Raw genomic sequence first — 18,830 nt, 5'->3', positions numbered from 1 at the left:
GTAAGTATCCATGGGCGGCGGTATCAGTTAACATCACTTGAGCTTCCGTTTGTCCCCTGTTATATAAAAAAGCACGTATCGTGTTCACTGCTCAGCGAGCTAATATGCCTTGGGCTCCAAAATTTGCTTTTTAAAAGAAAAAATTGCAGCATCTTGATCCGTAGATCTCAGCCGTACCCAAATCTTCCAGATTAAAGAACAATGAGTGGAAAGCGTGTACTTAAATCCATCGGAAGTACGTCGTCGATAGGATCTGCCCACAATGGAACTAATTACATCGTGTGGCGGCGGAACCAGAACAATAGCCGGCGGAGCCTATTTCTATTTATTTACATGCCTTTTGTTTGACCATTGCTACGAAGGTTTACGAGCTAAGGAGGTTATATTTGAAACTTTTTTTTTCTTGCTAAAATCCCTGCATGCAGTACACGGTTGACTAGAAACAAATATCCATTTTACGCCTGTCTCACGTGTGTTCTTAACTAAGGGAAACTGTTAACCATGATACGCCATGAGCAGCCAATAGGCTGCTTATCATGTATATGTTTTGTTTCTTTAGAATGATTTCGTTATTGTTGTAAACACATAGAGATTCACAATGCCTGATGGATGCAAAGAAACGTAGCCATTTATTCTATTTATTTATAAAAGCTTGCCAACGTACACTGATACATTGGTACAAGATAATTAAATATATAGTCATTTAATATTTAAATTAACCTAGTAAGTATACTTAGAGCAGTGTTTACCTATTGGCTTAAACGTTCGACTCTCATCCCTGAGGTTGTAGGTTCGATTCCCGGCTGTGATTCAATGGACTTTGTTTCTATGCGCGTTTATCATTCGCTTGAAATTCGTGAAGGAATTCGGCTTGTCTTAAACAGAAAAAGTCGACATGTGTCAGGCACAGGAGGCTGATCACTTACTTGCCTATTAGATTGTCAGCTGATCATGAAGTAGGTACAGAAATCTGAGGCCCAGACCTAAAAAAGTCCGCGCCACTGTTAAATTTTTACAACACATTAATATTTTAAAAATGTGTTAGAACGCCTTGTTTTAGCAGCCCAAGCGTTCAATTATGTACCGTATTCGTCTTGAAGTTCATGTTTTAAAATCCGGTTATTTTAAATGTCACAGACATTAGACAATGTTGATATATAGCCTCAGGTCAAGGTTATATAGGCGGAAGTATAATTAAAGCCATACTAAAATATAAAGTTTTTTACCAAAATTTTAAAATATACTACACTAAATGTTGTACCAAATAAATATGCAAGACATTGACGGAAGTATTCAAACTAAAAAAGACTCTTGGGCTGTCGGGTACAAGTGAACAGCTAATTAAAGATTTAAGTTGGTAGTGAACCCAGAGCTGGAGCTTTCCTCAACGAATAAGTATCGCATCACAGCAATGCAGCCAGTATTAAACATAGCACAGAGACAAACTTTTTAAATTTACTTCACTTTTCTATCTATAAATTTTTAATTATTATTATTACTATGTAGGTTAAGAAAATTGTTTATGTGTTGAAAATATTTTTTTATATATATTTTCGTTTGTATTCTGTGGTGCATATTAATTCATCGCATAATCATTTTTAGATATTTTACTAGTCATGTGATGTACACGATTGTTTGTATCAGTGGGAACTATGTCAAAATAATTTCACTTAATTTTACTTTATCAAAACCAGTTATAGTGACAATTAAAATTATTCATAAAATGTAATTTAATTATTAGAGCGGGTTCTTCCATGAAAAACATAACTGCTTATTAAAGCTCTACATTGTAGAATTTGTATGACCTATCGTTTGTATTTAATACCTTGTTAATTGACTAAGCAATAACCCAACAACCGGTGAGCCTTGTATATGGGTGTATCACCGTTCAAAGTTCCCGGTGAACTTTATCGAAGTTAATTTGTTGAAACAAACTTGTACATTAGTACAACAAATTAACGAAAAATTTAGATTCAGAAACAACATTAAACTACGACTTCTGATGGAAGCTGTTTCCACATAGAGGTCGCGGCAAACACTAGATAGAACAGGAGACAAACGGGCTGGAGGGCCTGATTGTGTTACACCGGAGTTACACCATGGACGCTCTCAATGCCAGAAGGCGAGAGGCCTTTTTGACGGTACGGTTGATTGGTACGCTCTTGAAGGACCCTAAGTCGTATTGGAAATATGGCAGACGATGTACAATTAAAACAAATTTATTATAAAAACATTTTATTAGCAAACTTAAGTAGGAAAGTAGAAACATATAAATTCCATAAAAAACTGTAAAATTGTAAACATGGTATAGTAATATCGTTCGATGTAAAAAGATTGCGTTGTATAAATAAAGCAACATTTAGAGTCAAGTTAGATAATTATGATTCTATATGTCAAAATCCATCCCATTTTGACAAACGAAAGTCAGCCTTAGAGGCGTGTCTCATTTCTGACCGGTAGCGCTAAGTATGGCTTTATATACGTCAAAAATTACATTATTCTTGTCTCTGATTGTTGCACAAGTTGACGCAAAAATCAGACAAAACCACCCCAAGTTACAGCAACATTTAGAGTCAAGACTTGGTGGCATGATTCCTATTGTCAAAATCCGTACAATTTTGATAAACGAAAGTCAGCCTTAACGGGTGAGTCTTATTTCGGAATCTTACATAGAGCTAAGTATGACTTACATACGTCAAAAATTACCTAACTGATAACTCTCGACTCTGAACATTAATTATACTCAACTATTTTATTTAGTCCCAAATAAAGCTTTGTAAAATCTTATACAATTTCAATTAATGACCCAACAACAGTCACAAAATGTTTTTTCGGGATTCAAAGGATGTGGAACAGCTCGCTGACAGTCGTTATCAACGTTGGTAAGATTGATTTATAAAATTTAATAATATATACTTAAGGCATGACCACAACAATAATTAAGCCATACAATTTACGGGGCAACCTTTTTTTCGTATGTTTATATCTTTTTACACCTAATAAGGTTATATTTTTAATAATGATGGAAGACAAATTGTCATATAATTATTGATTGTTGAGATCGTTTAAGAAATTGTAAAAATATTATATTTATTCTGTGTCTAGTATTTTGAAATCACCTAGGAGGTCGGTCATGGACGTTGTATGAGTTACTGGCTATCAAATAATAGTTGGTGCGATAAAATAAAAAAAACCATAGATTACAGAGTCATTGTTTTAGAGCGACACTTCTATAGCCGTGATAAATTATTAAATTCTTTCGTTATAATCCATTTAAAGAAAAAATATTAGAAAATTTGAATTGCAAAAATATTGCGCGATATATAAGGGATAATTTTTTTATTTACCTTAATGGCAGGCTAAAGTCTTTCGACGATACCGCATTTTTGCAGCCGATACACACCTCGGAAGACTTGCCACAGACTATGCAAAATTATCTCAACAATCAATTAACAGTTACCATAAACAATAATCACAGCTCTGATTAAATCAAATTCCATTCGTTTCCATTCTTAATAATTCTAAATAAATAATATTGTACAGGACGGTTTGAGGGACGAAGTGTCATTTTTGAGCAATATTTTTATAAATAATATATTTACAAATGTCGAAAAATAATTTTAATTCATCCGCGTCCACCAAACATTAAACGTAAAAACTTAAACTTAGAGTTTTAATAAAATCTAAAAATGATCTCAGGAACAAATGCAAAACTAAATAGTCGGATTTATAATTTCATAATCAGATCCAAAACAATTATTACGATAGAATATATTAACAACCATTATAATTATGTTGTAAAACTAAGTAGCCAATCTTATTATCTATGGTAAATCTCTCGAAAAACTTATACATAACTATAATAAATTCGCTAATTTCAAATAAGACCTAATGAGATTCAAGTGGTTTGTCTCGTAATTTTCCACATTTAGTTTAATATATGAGTATTTTATTATTTACCACTTTTATCGTAAACGATAAATTTTAATATAATCCGTCGAGTAACTTGAATCAGAACTTATTCTACATGAGTATAGACAACAGTTCGTTGTGTCAAATAGTCTCTGGTTGAACAGAGAGATCATAGGGCAGTGTTATGTGCTAATGAGTCACCAAAATGGCAAGATATAAGTAATACTTATTCTAATTAATTTCAATTATTGGTTTTATAATGAATTCTAAACGAAAGAAGAAAGTTTGGAAACTATAATACTGTCTTAAAACAAGTTATGGTGACGTACATTATTGTTTTCTATAGAAATATTTTTATACTAATATTAAGTATGCAAATGACAATAAAAATAGTTGCAATGGAAAGTTCATATTCTGCGCGACATTTGACTATAAAGAACAAATAAAAATAGATATAAAATGCTTATATGACTTTTAATATAGAATTATTTGTCGAGTATTTTTCGGAGTATTAGGGCGCGGTTTTATAAACAAAGAAAGTCCAATTTAGAGGAAAGGAGATCGATTTTAAGATTGAATCGATTGTTACAGATTTATAGTAATCATGGCTTACCTGTAAAGGGAGCGATTAATGTAGTGTATGGGAGAAACATAGCAATTTTAGATTTTCAAGAGAAATTTAAAAGGCCACCACAAAATTCCAATATAATAGTTCAATAATTCGAAAGTTTCGTTATATATGAGGAAAGATATTGCTAAATTAAGACACAATATTGCAGTGAGTGTACACGAGTGAAAGATAGTTTGACTATTTTTTTTACTATTTTTAGAAAGTTCTTTCATACATTGCAGGAGAAATTGCACTTAGCTAGATGTAGATGTTATAATTATCTAATAATGGGACTACAGTCGACTCTCGATAATTTGAAACTCAAGGGGCCACAAGTCAATTTCAAATTAGTTTTTTTATATACCAAACGGGTAGGAGGTCTCATCTGACATTGCTAGAAGGTAATTCAATGTCGGTCTTATGAGAAATGATACGATCTTCTCTTGAAGTACCCTTAATCACGCCAAAAACTCACTTAAAAAACGCTCAGTTGTGGACTATGGATGTCGAGAGTATACGCTTACAATGTTTTATTACGAAAAGAAGTCTATAATCTTTTGAGTGAGCAACTTTAGTCAGTCTAAAGAGTTTTAGAAAACAATTGATAGGTATGTTTATAGACGCTTCAAAGCATAGAGTAGGGAAGCTACTTCAAATTATGTCATGTTGGCGAGCAAGATATTCCTTATCGAGTGTTTTTAAAGGAGCGGAAAAAAATCAAATTAACGAGTGTTATCGAAAGTTGACTGTATATTGAATGTACATAACGCTTATATTGAAGCCGTATCTTTTATCGCAGCATCAATATTTTTGCTTAGCTTACGCGCTTTGATAGTTAAGAAAGAATTCCTAAAAATTTCCTCTAATCAAACATTGATAAATATGAAAAGGTATACGATCTTTTGTTCTGCTTACGCGCTTTGATAGTTAGGAAATAAATCCCATGAATTTCCTAGCATCAAACATTAAATATGATAATGTATACAAAATAGCTTAGTGAACACTAATCTAAAAATAATCTAGCTAAAGCTAAATATTATCGGTAACGGACGGAATTACATACAAATTAACAAATATGTCATAAATGTTATTCATATCACTGACACTCGCAATAACTGTCTCTACATCTACTTAGCACCTATCCAAATTCATGTGATCAGCCTTCGAGGATTCCTTTATTTTAATACATTTATTATCACTGTGAAAAATATTGACTATTATGCGAGTTGGAACTGTGGACTGGCTGGTTATCTCTGCTTCGTTGGCTTAGCTCCGTTCGCTGCAGCTGTCTTCTGCGCGATATGTGTCTGGTAATGTTTGGCCAGGTGAGCCTTTTGCCGAAAGCTTTTGCCACATAACGAACAGGTGAATGGCTTTTCTCCTGTATGCGTTCGGACGTGGACGTTTACTGAGTATTTGTCTTTGAAGCCTTTCGAGCAGATTGAACAGTAATGGAGGGATCTCTCCTTTCTCACTCCATTTGATGTTGACGTCGCCGCTTGGACTGCTGTTCCGGATTGTGCTTGTGAGGTTGGAGATGTGTTTTTATTCTGAAATCTTTTATGTTTTTTCCCAATCGATTTCGTACTGGACACGGTAGGAGATGCCGTCATCATCTGCAAATGTTGGGATAGTTGAATCTCCCCAGCTGGTATCATCGTAACGAGCTCACCATTAACGTTGTGAATATTATATACACTGCGTGAAGGGTCGATAGGTTCCACGGTACAGAAAGGTTGTACAGATTCTCCTAGTTCCGTTGTTATTCTCTTCAGTTTCTCATAATCATCAGAATATGTTACGTCAAGCTGGGAGAATAATAAATCGTCAACGCTCTGTGTTGGCGTTGAATTTTCACCATTGGCAACAACACTTGCAGTTGGATCTTCTAGTAATATTGAAATATTTACATTACCATTCTGTGGTGCTATTGCCATTAGCAGCTCTGCATCTGTGTCCTTGTTATCACACTGATACATTGACGGGACATCTGCTTTGTTATTATTATTAATAATAACCCTTTTTAATTCCGCCTCCGCGTCAAGTTTGGTCAAACTTTTTTGTAAGGTATTATAACGAATGAAAGCTTTACCCTGCAATGCACTTCTCAGTAGCGATTCATTGGATTCCGTATTTTGATCTGTTAACTTCCAATCGTTATTGTTGTTATTGAATTCAACTTGACCATCTAATAGCGATGTACCAATAATAGGACTTCGGTTTGTCTCATCTTTCTTGTCACTTTGAAATTCGCCGTCATCGTAACTGAATGGCTCAACTTTTACAAGTGTTGTTGTATTCAAATCTGTACTTCGGTTTTCAGACGAATTCTCTTCATAGCTGAAGCTTTCTACTTTAGGCAGTATGTTTGCATTCAGTGTGTCTGGGTTAAAGTCGTTGGGGAATCCATTCATATTTAATATAGATTCAAGATCGAGGGAAGAATTTGGTTCTATATCAGCCGGGCTAGACATAGATACGTCCTCGTCTTTCACCCAATTGTCTTGATTCAGTACAGTGAGGGTATAAATTTGCCCATCTGTGTTATTACTGATAAGTTTATTGGAAATGGCGGTATCTGTGCACGGGTGTGTTCCACTTATCTCATTATCTTGATTCCAGTAAAATTTGTTCAAATCCTCTAACATAGCTGTTTCTAAACGATCACGATCTCTATCCACATTCCATATGGAGTCGAAACTTTGTAATGAATTAGACGTGGTTGCCGTGGTCATAGTATTACTAGTGGTCTGATTACACGTTACACTCAACAGGTTGTTGTTATTCTGTTCCTTGGGCTCCTCAGATAATAAGGGATTGGAACGTGAATCTGGTGATTCCATGAATACGTTAACAGATCGCATTTGTTGTTTGTATTGGGCGTCTGTTATCTCGTTAGATGTTACAAAATCAAAGAAATCTGATTTTGATAATTCGGGTGCAGTGGTCGTCATGACTACTGTTACTTAGTTAATGTCTAACCTATACGCATAAATAATCACCTCGTCCAGTCGTTTGTACTAAAATTAATATATCTATGTAAATACACGTGCTATAACCCGATTTGACTTGTACTTTATTGGCAGTCGCTAGTGCGGCGGTAACTGATAATGCTTAAGTGGACTGGGACTTCTGGGGCTACTCAGATGTGCCTATTATAACAGCGATAGGCGGACCAACAGAGTGTGCAATCTTGATCCGAGCGTTCCTCTTTCCCATCATTCACTCCAAGCTCCTGCCTGCACGTGGATAAGTCAGATGTCTCGCTGATGAACTATAAGGTGCGACTCCATGATATCTGCAACGAAAAACTATATATTAGAGTTATACCAATGGCGCTACAACCTTATAGGTCTGGGACTAAGATCCTATGGATTCCGTGATCGTCTCTAATAGGCATGTAGGTCAACCTTCTCCGCCGTCACACTGTCGACTTTTGGGCCTAAGCCAAGCCGGTTTCCTCACGATCTTTTTCTTTACTGTACGAGCGAGTGCTACACTTAGACAGTATATATACATTGGTGCACAGCCAAGGAACAAACCTACGAAATCAACAATGACAGTAACTTGTTGAAGCCGCGAGGCCAACACTGCTCGTACGTCTAAACGCTGTATGACCTCAAATTTTATAGGCTAGCAGAAGATTGGCCATGTGCCACTTTTGGGTTTGAATTACTGCTTTTCTTTTCTGTATAAAAAATAATTGCCCATATTAGCACAGCCGGGTTACAAACCACAACCTCGTGGTGGCCAACCGAGCACTGGATAATATGATGGCCATAAAATTATAATGAATTTGAATATATAATTAACAATAGTCGTGTGTTTAGATCCTGTATGAAATCAGGGCGAACGAGTCACGAAGCATGCCTTGTCATGTAACGCCTTGATCAGTTTAGGCTTTTAATTGAGAACAAAAATTTTACTGAGTTTCTATCTTTGTTAATTTAAAGTGACCTTCGTATTTAGTCATGGTTATTTATTATAAAATACATATTTATTGACTAGTTCACCTAACCCAATCCACAAAGAAATGCTAGTTATATTATACAAATTTATTTTATTCGTATTGGAAAGTGTAATAATTTTGTGAATAAATAGATAAAATGTTTACAAAATTGGATAATGTACAGTGTGAGGTTTTTTTAGGCTTGTCTGCGCGTGAAATCTTGACAAACAAAACAAAACAGTGATACACACACAAATAAATTACCGGAAAGGTAATAATTTCTAAATGACCTTGGACATTTTGTCTTTATATTTAAAACTTCAAAAAAGACGGCGTGAAGAGGGAATATATTAAAAAATTATGTCAACAAACAAATAAAATAGTGATTTTTTAATTGCATAAATCACTAGTAATTTTTTTGTAACATTTATATTTACATAAATTTTCATATATTTTATAAAAGATAGCTTGTTACACACACTGTAGATATAGCATTTTGTATGTGATGCACTTCAATACCACATAAAATAGAAAATAAAATCACGGTACGACCGTGTAAATAATTTCAGTTATTTATTTATTAAAGTTTACCACATCAAATATAATGTATATGTTACAAGATATATCTACAGTCAATATTACAAGCTATATGTTCGAAAATACATGACAATTATGTTAAACATTAATCGAAACGAATGAGATAGGGACTTAACAATGATTTTTTTAATTGATCTACCTATAATATATCAAGCTACAAGTACATTGTACAATGTTTTGGATCAAAAATTTAACGAATTATTATTACGCGTAAAACGAGAAATGGCTGTCAAGTGACACGAATTGGAGCGAACCTGTGGACCGAAACGACGTATAATATTACGGCTACGATTACAATAAACTCGTTCATGTGTTTTCGAAAAATCTTGCGATACATTAAGGCTTTAAGGTGAGGTTTATTTAATTTGTCAATTATTTAAATTCTCACTACATTTAATGAATGATAAAATAGTTATATGTCAGCTGTTATACATACGATATAAATATAAAAACAATATAATATCTATTTGAACTATTCTCGCATACATTTGAATACTCATCACACGGTCCAGCAGTTTAGGATATTAATTACACAGAAGAAGATATATCTCTAAAAAAACATGTAGTTTAAGAGCATTGTAAACACTGTGTTGTGTGTTGGAAATTAATACTAAAAAACAAGACATCAAATGTGTTTATGATAACGAATTGTATTGGAAACGTCATTTGAGTAGGTGGCAATCGGGTTAGCGAGAAAACTCTTGATGAGTATTAACCGGGTCCTGAATTTTTGGCTTTAAAACCTCTGTAAGTGAGAAACATGAAAGCTGTATAAGTGACAGTAATTTTTCACGCGTGAACCTCTTTAAGTTTGATTGATATTTGCTTAATTTCGAGGGACTATTATTGACTTAACCTCTTTATTGGCGTTGTAAAAAAAATCCCGTTACATTTTTCGGTGCCGCGCCATCTTTTTCTTGTCCCTACCACGGTTGATTCGAAGAGATTCGAAGCCATAAATAACAAAAATATATAATAACGATAACAATGATAGTAATAAATCTATTACAATTAATGTAATTCTGTAATAATCTTAGTAGTAATAAGGTAAAATGAAATAATTGTATTATTCGTATTCATGTCTATGATAATAAAAGCCTTTTGTAGAACTTTATCTTATTTAACTTTTTCTAACCAATTTCTGTTATATTGCATATAGTAGATAATTTTTCGAAAAATAAGGTCATAAAGAAGTTTCACTTCTTATGTGTGTACACTAGTACACACACTTATTTTTTAATCAAACCAAATGTGCGTCTGTAATTATTTTCTATAGTTCTTCTATAGAAACTCGCGTTAGTGAGAAACCTCTATAAGACAAAATGAGATGGCGATGGATAATGTGAACTCAAGTCTCACATTATCCAGGTTTGACTATTATGCAAAATTTGTTTTAACCGTACGCATAAAAGTTATATAAATATAATAAATCAGTAAACTATTTTAGGTCTAAAGTCTAAGATTTTTGAATCTGTTTCATGATTGTCAATCTAATAGGCGAGTAGATCAACCTCCTGTGCCTGACATACGTAGGACGGCCCGTTTCATCACGATGATTTTCTCCACCGTTCGATCGACTGTTAAATGCGCACATAGACCGTCCATTGGTGCACAGCCGGGGATCAAACCTACAACCTCAGGTATTAGAGTCGCATGCTGCAGCCACTAAAGCTGCATAAAGTTTTAATTACATTAATTGAAAGCTTAAATTCATTTATATATCAACGTAAGGCTTGCCAATTTGCCTCGCGTCACGTCGGAAAAAAAATTGGATTGCATCACCACCGGCATTGTAACTCTAAATCTATGAATTTTTTTGTACTTAATATCCAAAAACAGTCTTGCCCTAGTGGCTTTAGCTTGCGTTTCTCATTCCTGAGGTCGTAGGTTCGATCCCCGGCTGTGCACCAATGGACTTTCTATATGCGTAACATTCACTCGAACGAAAAACATCGTGAAAATACCGGCTTGCCTTAGACCCAAAAGTAGACATGTGTCAGGCACAGAGGCTGATCAATTGCCTATTAGATTGACAATCATGAAACAGATACAGAAATCTGAGGCCCAGACCTAAACATGTGGCGCCACTAATTTATTTATTTTCTACAAACAACATAGTTTTCTGTTTAACATTGCTTAACAAAAGTTAATACCACCCAGTTAACCTTCATTGGCATCGCAAAAATGTGTGCGTAATACTCTCAGCGGGAAAATGACCTTTACCGTCTATTGTCTATTAAATAACTGATTCCACGACTAGAAGCACATTTTTATACACAGATAGAACAGCCACATAAGGGAGCTACGGCCCATGGACCTATCGGGGTCCTTTATTGAATACTTCGATCACTCCAGTTAGCTTTCGTCCTTAATCCTGTTCGTCCGAGACTCTGGAGTGGATAGACATCTGTTTTCGCCGTATTCTGGGCCTCTACTGGCCCGAAAAGATTTCTAAAGCGTTGCAAGATGGATATGGCCATACACTCTGAATCCCAATCATATTCCCAGGCAAGCGCTTGATTGGAACTCTCGAGAAAGCGTAACAGTCTAAGGCAAACCTGGTAAAATAATTGCAGATGAGGCAAAGATAATCGGAAAGACTGGGAGCGTGGTGAAATAAGAGATCAAAGTCAAAGTTAAAAATAATTTATTCATATAGGTAACACAATGTACACTTATGAACGTCAATAAAAAATATACATTAAATGCTTCTAATTTTACATTTACTGCCAGTTCTCTAGGGCGTAGAACGGAAGAGAAGAACTAGCAATAAACTCTCCGCCACTCTTTTTGATCGCCAAGTTTTTATTTTTGGATTACACAACGTTTGTAAGGAGCTGCAACCATAACATCATGTTCCACATGACATCAGCAGGAGACATGGTGAAATAGGAGCACGCATTTACATTCTAGTGGGAACAATCCGCAAATGCATGGTCAAAAATAACTAACATCACCGCATACACGAATTCAAGTACGACCAGTGATTACAAGTATCACCCGTTCAAGAGTATCATGCATGGCCAGCCATCGGCCCCCTCGCCATATTTTAGGGAGAGAGACAACCCGACGCATGGACGCCGATAAAGACCGAACGCGATGGAGACTCACTGTGGACGCTCTCTGCCCCATTTGGAGGTTATAAGGTAAGTAAGTCAAGAACCTCAATCAAGTTGTTAACAAACCTTTACCAACAAAGTGGCACCTGAAGAAGAACATTCATGAAGGCTTTTTGTACGTAATCTCCTGACACATTTTCATGGCTTAATGTTTTCTTTGAAAGAAGAAAACGTATAACTTTTTTTGTTTTATAAAGGTCATATGTGACCGCAAGTCACGATTATTTATCATTAGCTTGATTACTTGAATTTCTCTTCTAGGAATAAAAAACTACTTAGAAGTGTAATCATGCGCTTACGGCTCTTCGCTTTTAACACGATCCAAATTCTGTTTTTGCGAATTAAATTCAGTAGCGGTTGTTGTATGGATATATAAATAAAATAAAAAAAATGTGTTTATTCATCTTAATTATATATGCAATGTGTAAGATTTGGGAACACTTTTAAGTAAAAAGACCCTTTGTCAGGGTTTCCAGCTGTTTCATAACAAACTTAACTATACATTCCTTAAAATATTTAATTTATATATAATTTAGTTACATTTTTTATTTAATTTAATTTTGTTATTGGTTTTTAACTGTTTAATCAACACGCTTGAGTGCATAAGTGAGTGAGTGAGTCAGTGAGCGAATGAATAAAGTCTGTAACTATATACTAGGTCTCAGAAGAAGCTCTAACTCTGCGTAAGGTATGTTCATGAGCCAGTCCTTTAGTCGTATTTATAGATTGTAGACGGTGAGCGGGTAGATGTTAAGCAGCCTCTAACATATGTTCAGATAGATAGATACGCTTCGATGCTGGGTGTCAACTGACTTTAATCAGTAAATAAACATAAATATAGGGGGGTTGAGAACCTAACAAAAACTAACGTATAAACGAGAATTTTAATTACAATTGATGTGGTAAAAACTAAAGGGCTGATATTGGCTTCAGGTGTAATGATTGTTTACATTTGTTTCCGCTTCTAATTATTAACTAATAACTATTAACTATATATATATAACTTAACATTTAACAAAACTCGCGGTAAGGAAATATACTACTATGTGTTATCTCTTTCTGTCAAATTGTATTTACGCTGCGATCAAAATAGACAAAATAACTTCTTTTTTTTACTCTATAGTCAGCGTGAATGAATGTTAAGTGATTCAATACTGTTAGTTAAACTTTTACTGCAGTTTTCCGGTTTCTGTATCTCTTTGGTATTATTTACTAGGCAAATGGGTCATCAGCCTGACGCTGACGATTGGGTGTTAAGCTGGTTTCCTAAGGATATTTTCCTCAACCGTATGAACGAGAGTTAAGCGGACATAGAAGAGCGTATTGGCGCACAGCTGTAATTTTAATGTCCAATGTAGTTAAGTAGAGACCACCGTCTGAAAGGCTGGCAACGCACTCGCGTTGCGAACGCGAACGCCTTCCAAAGAACAAAGTAAACTTAATCCTTCTATATTTTTTATACAGTTTGGGCGTTGTATCCAGCTCGAGCCAGCTGTTTCAGTAATGTCATCCGCTCATCTCGTGAGCGGTCTTCCTCTATTTCGTTTCCCAATAGGGCCTAACCATCGGGTCGCAATTATAGTCCATGGATCGAAGCTCTAAAGCTTATATGGAGATGGGCTAGCTCTCCATTTAAGCTTTAGAGCTTATTTTAGTAACGATTCTTATTTTTCAGTAACGATTCTTATCTTTGCGTGTCTTATTTAATAATTTTTTCAAATATTAAGCATGCTCCGTTACAGGTACCGTCCCTTTCACAACTTCTCATTTTTCTGTTTATCTTCTCTGTATATTTCCAAGTCTGGCAAGCATATTTTCATATCGGTAATAATTTAAAAACCACATGATGATAACCTGCCCTCATTTTATTTTAATATTAATTTATTCAAAACAGTATTGTTTAATATTACTACGGCAGCGCATTAACTAAGAATACCGTAACAGTCACTATCAGTATGTCTCCAGTTAGTCTAGCATTCAGACAAGACTTGTTCAACTATCTTGCGCGTTATCTTACAATCTAACTATAAACCATGTACTGGAATAATGTTAATTAAACCTATTCAATGGCTAATCTATTGAGGCTCGAGATTATTAGTGCGTTGACAGGAGCATATAAAAATAATGCGTGAGTAGACACGAAAAACTCAAACAAAACTACTCTGTGTGTTTTACTAAGTTTTTAAGTTTGACAAATGCATGTTTTATGTCTGTGGACACATGCGGATTTATAGTCTGTGGAAAGATATGTCAAGTTTAACACATGACATATGACAGTCACCGCTAACGTGTTAATGAGTCGATATGTTAATTAAGTTTATGAATTACAATTTACAAGTAGATTATAAAGTTTAATAAACAGCATCAACGAAAACCACCTTACTTCATATGTATTATGTAACTTAATTAATTACCAATATATCTAGTTACGATATAATTAACGTAATCCTATAACAATGTGAAGATTTACATTGGTTTATCGCTACCAAGATTGATATAAACTGATGATGTTTTAAATCGCAAAAGTTATCGCTACAATATCGTTAATGGGTTTGTGGTACACGGTCCGCGATTCTCGAGATACGTTCACGACAATACGACCGATTTAATTGCTTGTTACATGTTTCGCATCGAGCACGAAAATGGGGCATCGTTTTGCGCAGGTGTGCCGGTCATGATTTCAAGTTTGCTAATATTGAAATATTCCTACAGTAGTGTAGATTTTAGGAATTTAAAAGCTCAAAAAGCTCACTATATACACACACAATATACATAATAGTCTCTACAATATAAGGTTTTAAAAGTCCTTTTTTGGAGATAATATACTGTGTAACCGAGTCTTGCCATAAATACTGAAACAGAGACAAATTTTTTTCTATTGCAAATAGCATTTATTACTTTTAAAGTATATTAGTTTAATACATAATTATATAACAATTTGTAATTGATTTCCAATGTAATTTAAAGCATTTTTTCTAAACATCATGTGTTAAATACAACCAATTTTTTTCAAGAATAATAGCCTCCAACTGGTTTCATCTCTCACTATCTTCCACATTTTTCTGCCAATCTTCCCCACCACCTTATAGCTCGTCAGATTAAAATGCAAGAGGGCTACCGCTTTCCTTACCCCGGAACTGGGTGTTTACACTGACGTAGTCCCGAACGAATTTTATAAAATGCCGGCATCGTATTAGTGAAATTTTCCTCATATACTTTCTGACCATGTAAATGACGGATTACGTGTTCATTATATCTACAAGTCATTTGTGCTAAATATGGCTTGTAAGTGGATTCCTGAGCGCGGGTACGTCAGTCATCGTGGTCAACTCACCTCTGACATTTCGCTGAAGATGTTCGCTTTGATCTCGGTGTGTAAAAGTGAAAATTTTCAACCTCAGAGGTCATATGTTTGGAGATTTTAGCTATCTGGACCGACCATAACCAAACAACGAAGTTTGTTCTACCATACGGCGAATTATTAGGAAAACTCGTATCATGTGTAAAACAGCGCCCCTAGCGGCGCATGGATAAAACTTTTTTGACTTTTTTTGAATAATTCTAGTTCTGCATGTACGCATTAACTTTGGATCCAAACCAGAAATAAACATGGCAGCATGGATTCTGATGACATTTGAAGACTTTTTTTTAATGTAATAGCAGGCAAACGGACAAGAGGCTTACCTGATGTTATATATGTGCGATACCGGCGATACCGCCGTAAAACAATTGATAATTTATAATTATCTGACATTTATAAATTTTTCCTTATTGACATCATGTCCCTCTGAAGTGTGAAAAGAAATGATATTATTCTTTTTATCTTAAACGAATTAAGTTCGATGGGTAACAACTGGCTTCAATTGTTTAAAATAAGCGCTTATAACTAAGATAACAGGAGTAGTGTGGTTGCGATGCTGGATTAAAAATCTAACTTGACTTATTGAAGAGATCGTAAATCTAAGTGACATGTTTTTTACAATTTACAGCGCTTGTCATTCTGCCAGAGACCACAGCAGCTAGTTTGTGCCTCAGTCGCAAAAAATAATAAGATTCCAATACTGAGTAGAAACAAATAATAATAATAGTAGTCAAAGTTAGCAATGAAGAAAAAAATGTAATGTAAGTAATGTTAGTTTACATAGCCAAGAACTTGAAATAAAACAGCAATAAAATTTCTCATTACCGCGTTTCTGACAAATAAATTGTCTTCATCCGGATTAAATTTCTAACATACATTAATTGTGATTCATTTGTGTATATTAACCTCGTTATTTGGTTATTTACAAACTATAAAATTGTGTATATAAATTTCTCCTGTATCATATTTTTTCCTCTCAAACATCACGTACTAAATGAGAACAATCAAAATATTTATATAATTACATGAAAACCTAATAAGGGACCATAGACCATGCAACTATCTCAACAGTAGACCGCAGTATTGTATCACACAACACCCAACTCTTTGTATCGAGGAAGTCACATGGGTCCGCCAAGTATCCGGTTTACAAAAACACATAATAATGTTGGAATAAAACAAACAACAATACTTCTAAAACTGATCAAAAAGTCTTTATGGCGTTGCTGAAAATGTCCTGCGAAAATTTCACAGACGCCATAGTACCCATATGCTAGGCCATCAAACTCCAACAAACCTAATTGACCAAAGCCTAAACTAGGTCATGAACCACCTGTTGTATCTGTGTGGTGCTGGATTCAGCTGAACCTGTGTATAAGCACTGCCTTTTGGCGACCCATAAATTTCACGACAAATAAATACTTAAATATTTACATATTATTTCATTAAATAGACTTGAGCATTTTACTCCCAATCTAGGAAGATTAAACTCAAACTCAAAATGCTTTATTAATATAGGTAACCAAGTATACTTATGAACGTCAGAAAAGATGTTATAATGATTCTAAATTTACATTTACTTTTGCAAGTCAAGAAGAACTGGCAGGAAACTCTCCGCCACTCTTTTTAATTGTCAAGTTTTGAGTTGACTTATTTGAACTGGAGCAAATCAATCCCAAGGATTAGGATCAGTCAAAGTTATAACAAGCTTTATTGATTAATTTACGTTTAACGAGAGTTATGTTTCAGTGATTTATACAGTGTTACATGTGCAAATTATGACAAAAAACTTAAATAATACTAGAGAAACTTATTAAAAATCTATCGTTTAGAAACTGCGTCGAAATCTGACATAAAATATTGTTTGGTCGAGTTTCCCACGCGGCAGCAACTTGCAAGTATATAACTGGTACACGACCGCACTTAACTTGCGAGAATTGAATTTACATTTAACTTGCTACATTTGGGTTGCATTTATACCTATAATAAAAATACAGCTTTAAAAACTCTGTCCGCGTTATAAATATATTCCAGAAACGATTGTAAAAAATCATACTTAGAAGTTGTACTACAATAGACCAGGTTTTAGGTCTGGGCTTCAGATTTATGTATCTGTTTCATGGTCGTTTGTGAATTGAATAGGCAAGTGATCAGCCTTCTGTGCCTGACCGTCGACTTTTTGGGTCTAAGGCAAGCCGGTTTCCTCGCGATGTTTTCCTTCACCGTTCGAGCTAATGTTAATAATGCACATAGAAAGAAAATCCATTGGTGCACAGCTGGTGATCGAACCTACGACCTCAGGGATGAGAGTCGCACGCTGAAGCCACTAGGCCAACCCAATAGAGAGCACTCTATCTAAATACCTGCCATATACTATACAGATATAACTGGCATTACATATACATTTATATACACAGCTCACAGTCCACTAGCTCGGAAGTTCACCATCATCCACATATAAAGAAACTAAGTATTTGGTCTTTTTTTATATCATTCGAACATATTTCGATTGAGATTTTATTTTATAACAAGATGAACAAGGGTGGAAGACTTATGGTACACGATATTCAGCGTTTTGGTTAATGCGGTAAAATAATTCCAGTGAGCAAGGACACAACTTTCAAGCAACATAAACTGGATTTATGGCTTCTGGTGTCAAATTGTAAAAATAAACTTCCGCGATAATAATGAGTAAATCTGAAAAGTGTCTGCGTTAATAATGACTCTAACTTTTTTTTATATGTAAGTTGTTGTTGGTGTATGTTTTATTAGCAGTGTTGGCCTAGTGGCTCCAGCGTGCAACTCTCATCCTTGAACCAATGGACTTTCTTTCTTCTTCTTCTTCTATGTGCGCACTTTACATTCGCTCGAACAGTGAAAGAAAACATCGTGCAGTAACCGGCTTGCCTTAGACCAAAAAAGTCGACGGCGTGTGTCAGGCACAAGAGGCTCATCACCTACTTGTCTATTAGAAAAATGATCATGAAACGGATAAAGAAATCTGAGGCTGTCTGTACCAAAAGTGATTGTAGCTCCACTGATTTTATTTCAACATTGTATGACATATTGTCGGGTTGTTGTTGACATATGTCTGCCTTCTCGCAGTGCTAATTGAACATATAGAAAGAAAATTTTATTGGTACAATGTCAGGTCCTTGTGACGGTCGCACGCAATGGTTTGGGAAATGGTTTTGCGACGCGAGTGATTTGGAGATTTGCTACTGAAACACCACCAGGAATCGCTTGAGACAGGACACGGTATCCCATCACCCGATGGCTTTG

General features: G+C 35.0%; 1 protein-coding gene across 2 annotated transcripts in view; it reads right to left on the bottom strand.

The window, feature by feature from the left end:
• Positions 1-2,296: 2,296 nt before the first annotated feature.
• LOC123717848 (zinc finger protein MSN2) overlaps positions 2,297-18,830 on the bottom strand; it is an 81,427-nt gene continuing 64,893 nt past the window's right edge. For both annotated transcript variants that reach the window (XM_045674097.1, XM_045674098.1), the window contains exon 4: positions 2,297-7,820. In XM_045674097.1, the coding sequence (XP_045530053.1) occupies positions 5,770-7,476 (1,707 nt within the window). In that variant the 5' untranslated portion in view covers positions 7,477-7,820 and the 3' untranslated portion in view covers positions 2,297-5,769. The remainder of the gene's footprint in view (positions 7,821-18,830) is intronic.

Source organism: Pieris brassicae, chromosome 13, assembly GCF_905147105.1.
Source record: "Pieris brassicae chromosome 13, ilPieBrab1.1, whole genome shotgun sequence".
Taxonomy (NCBI): Eukaryota; Metazoa; Arthropoda; class Insecta; order Lepidoptera; family Pieridae; genus Pieris; species Pieris brassicae.
Note: the sequence above shows the minus strand (reverse complement) of the source record. Positions and strands in the feature narration are given on the sequence as shown.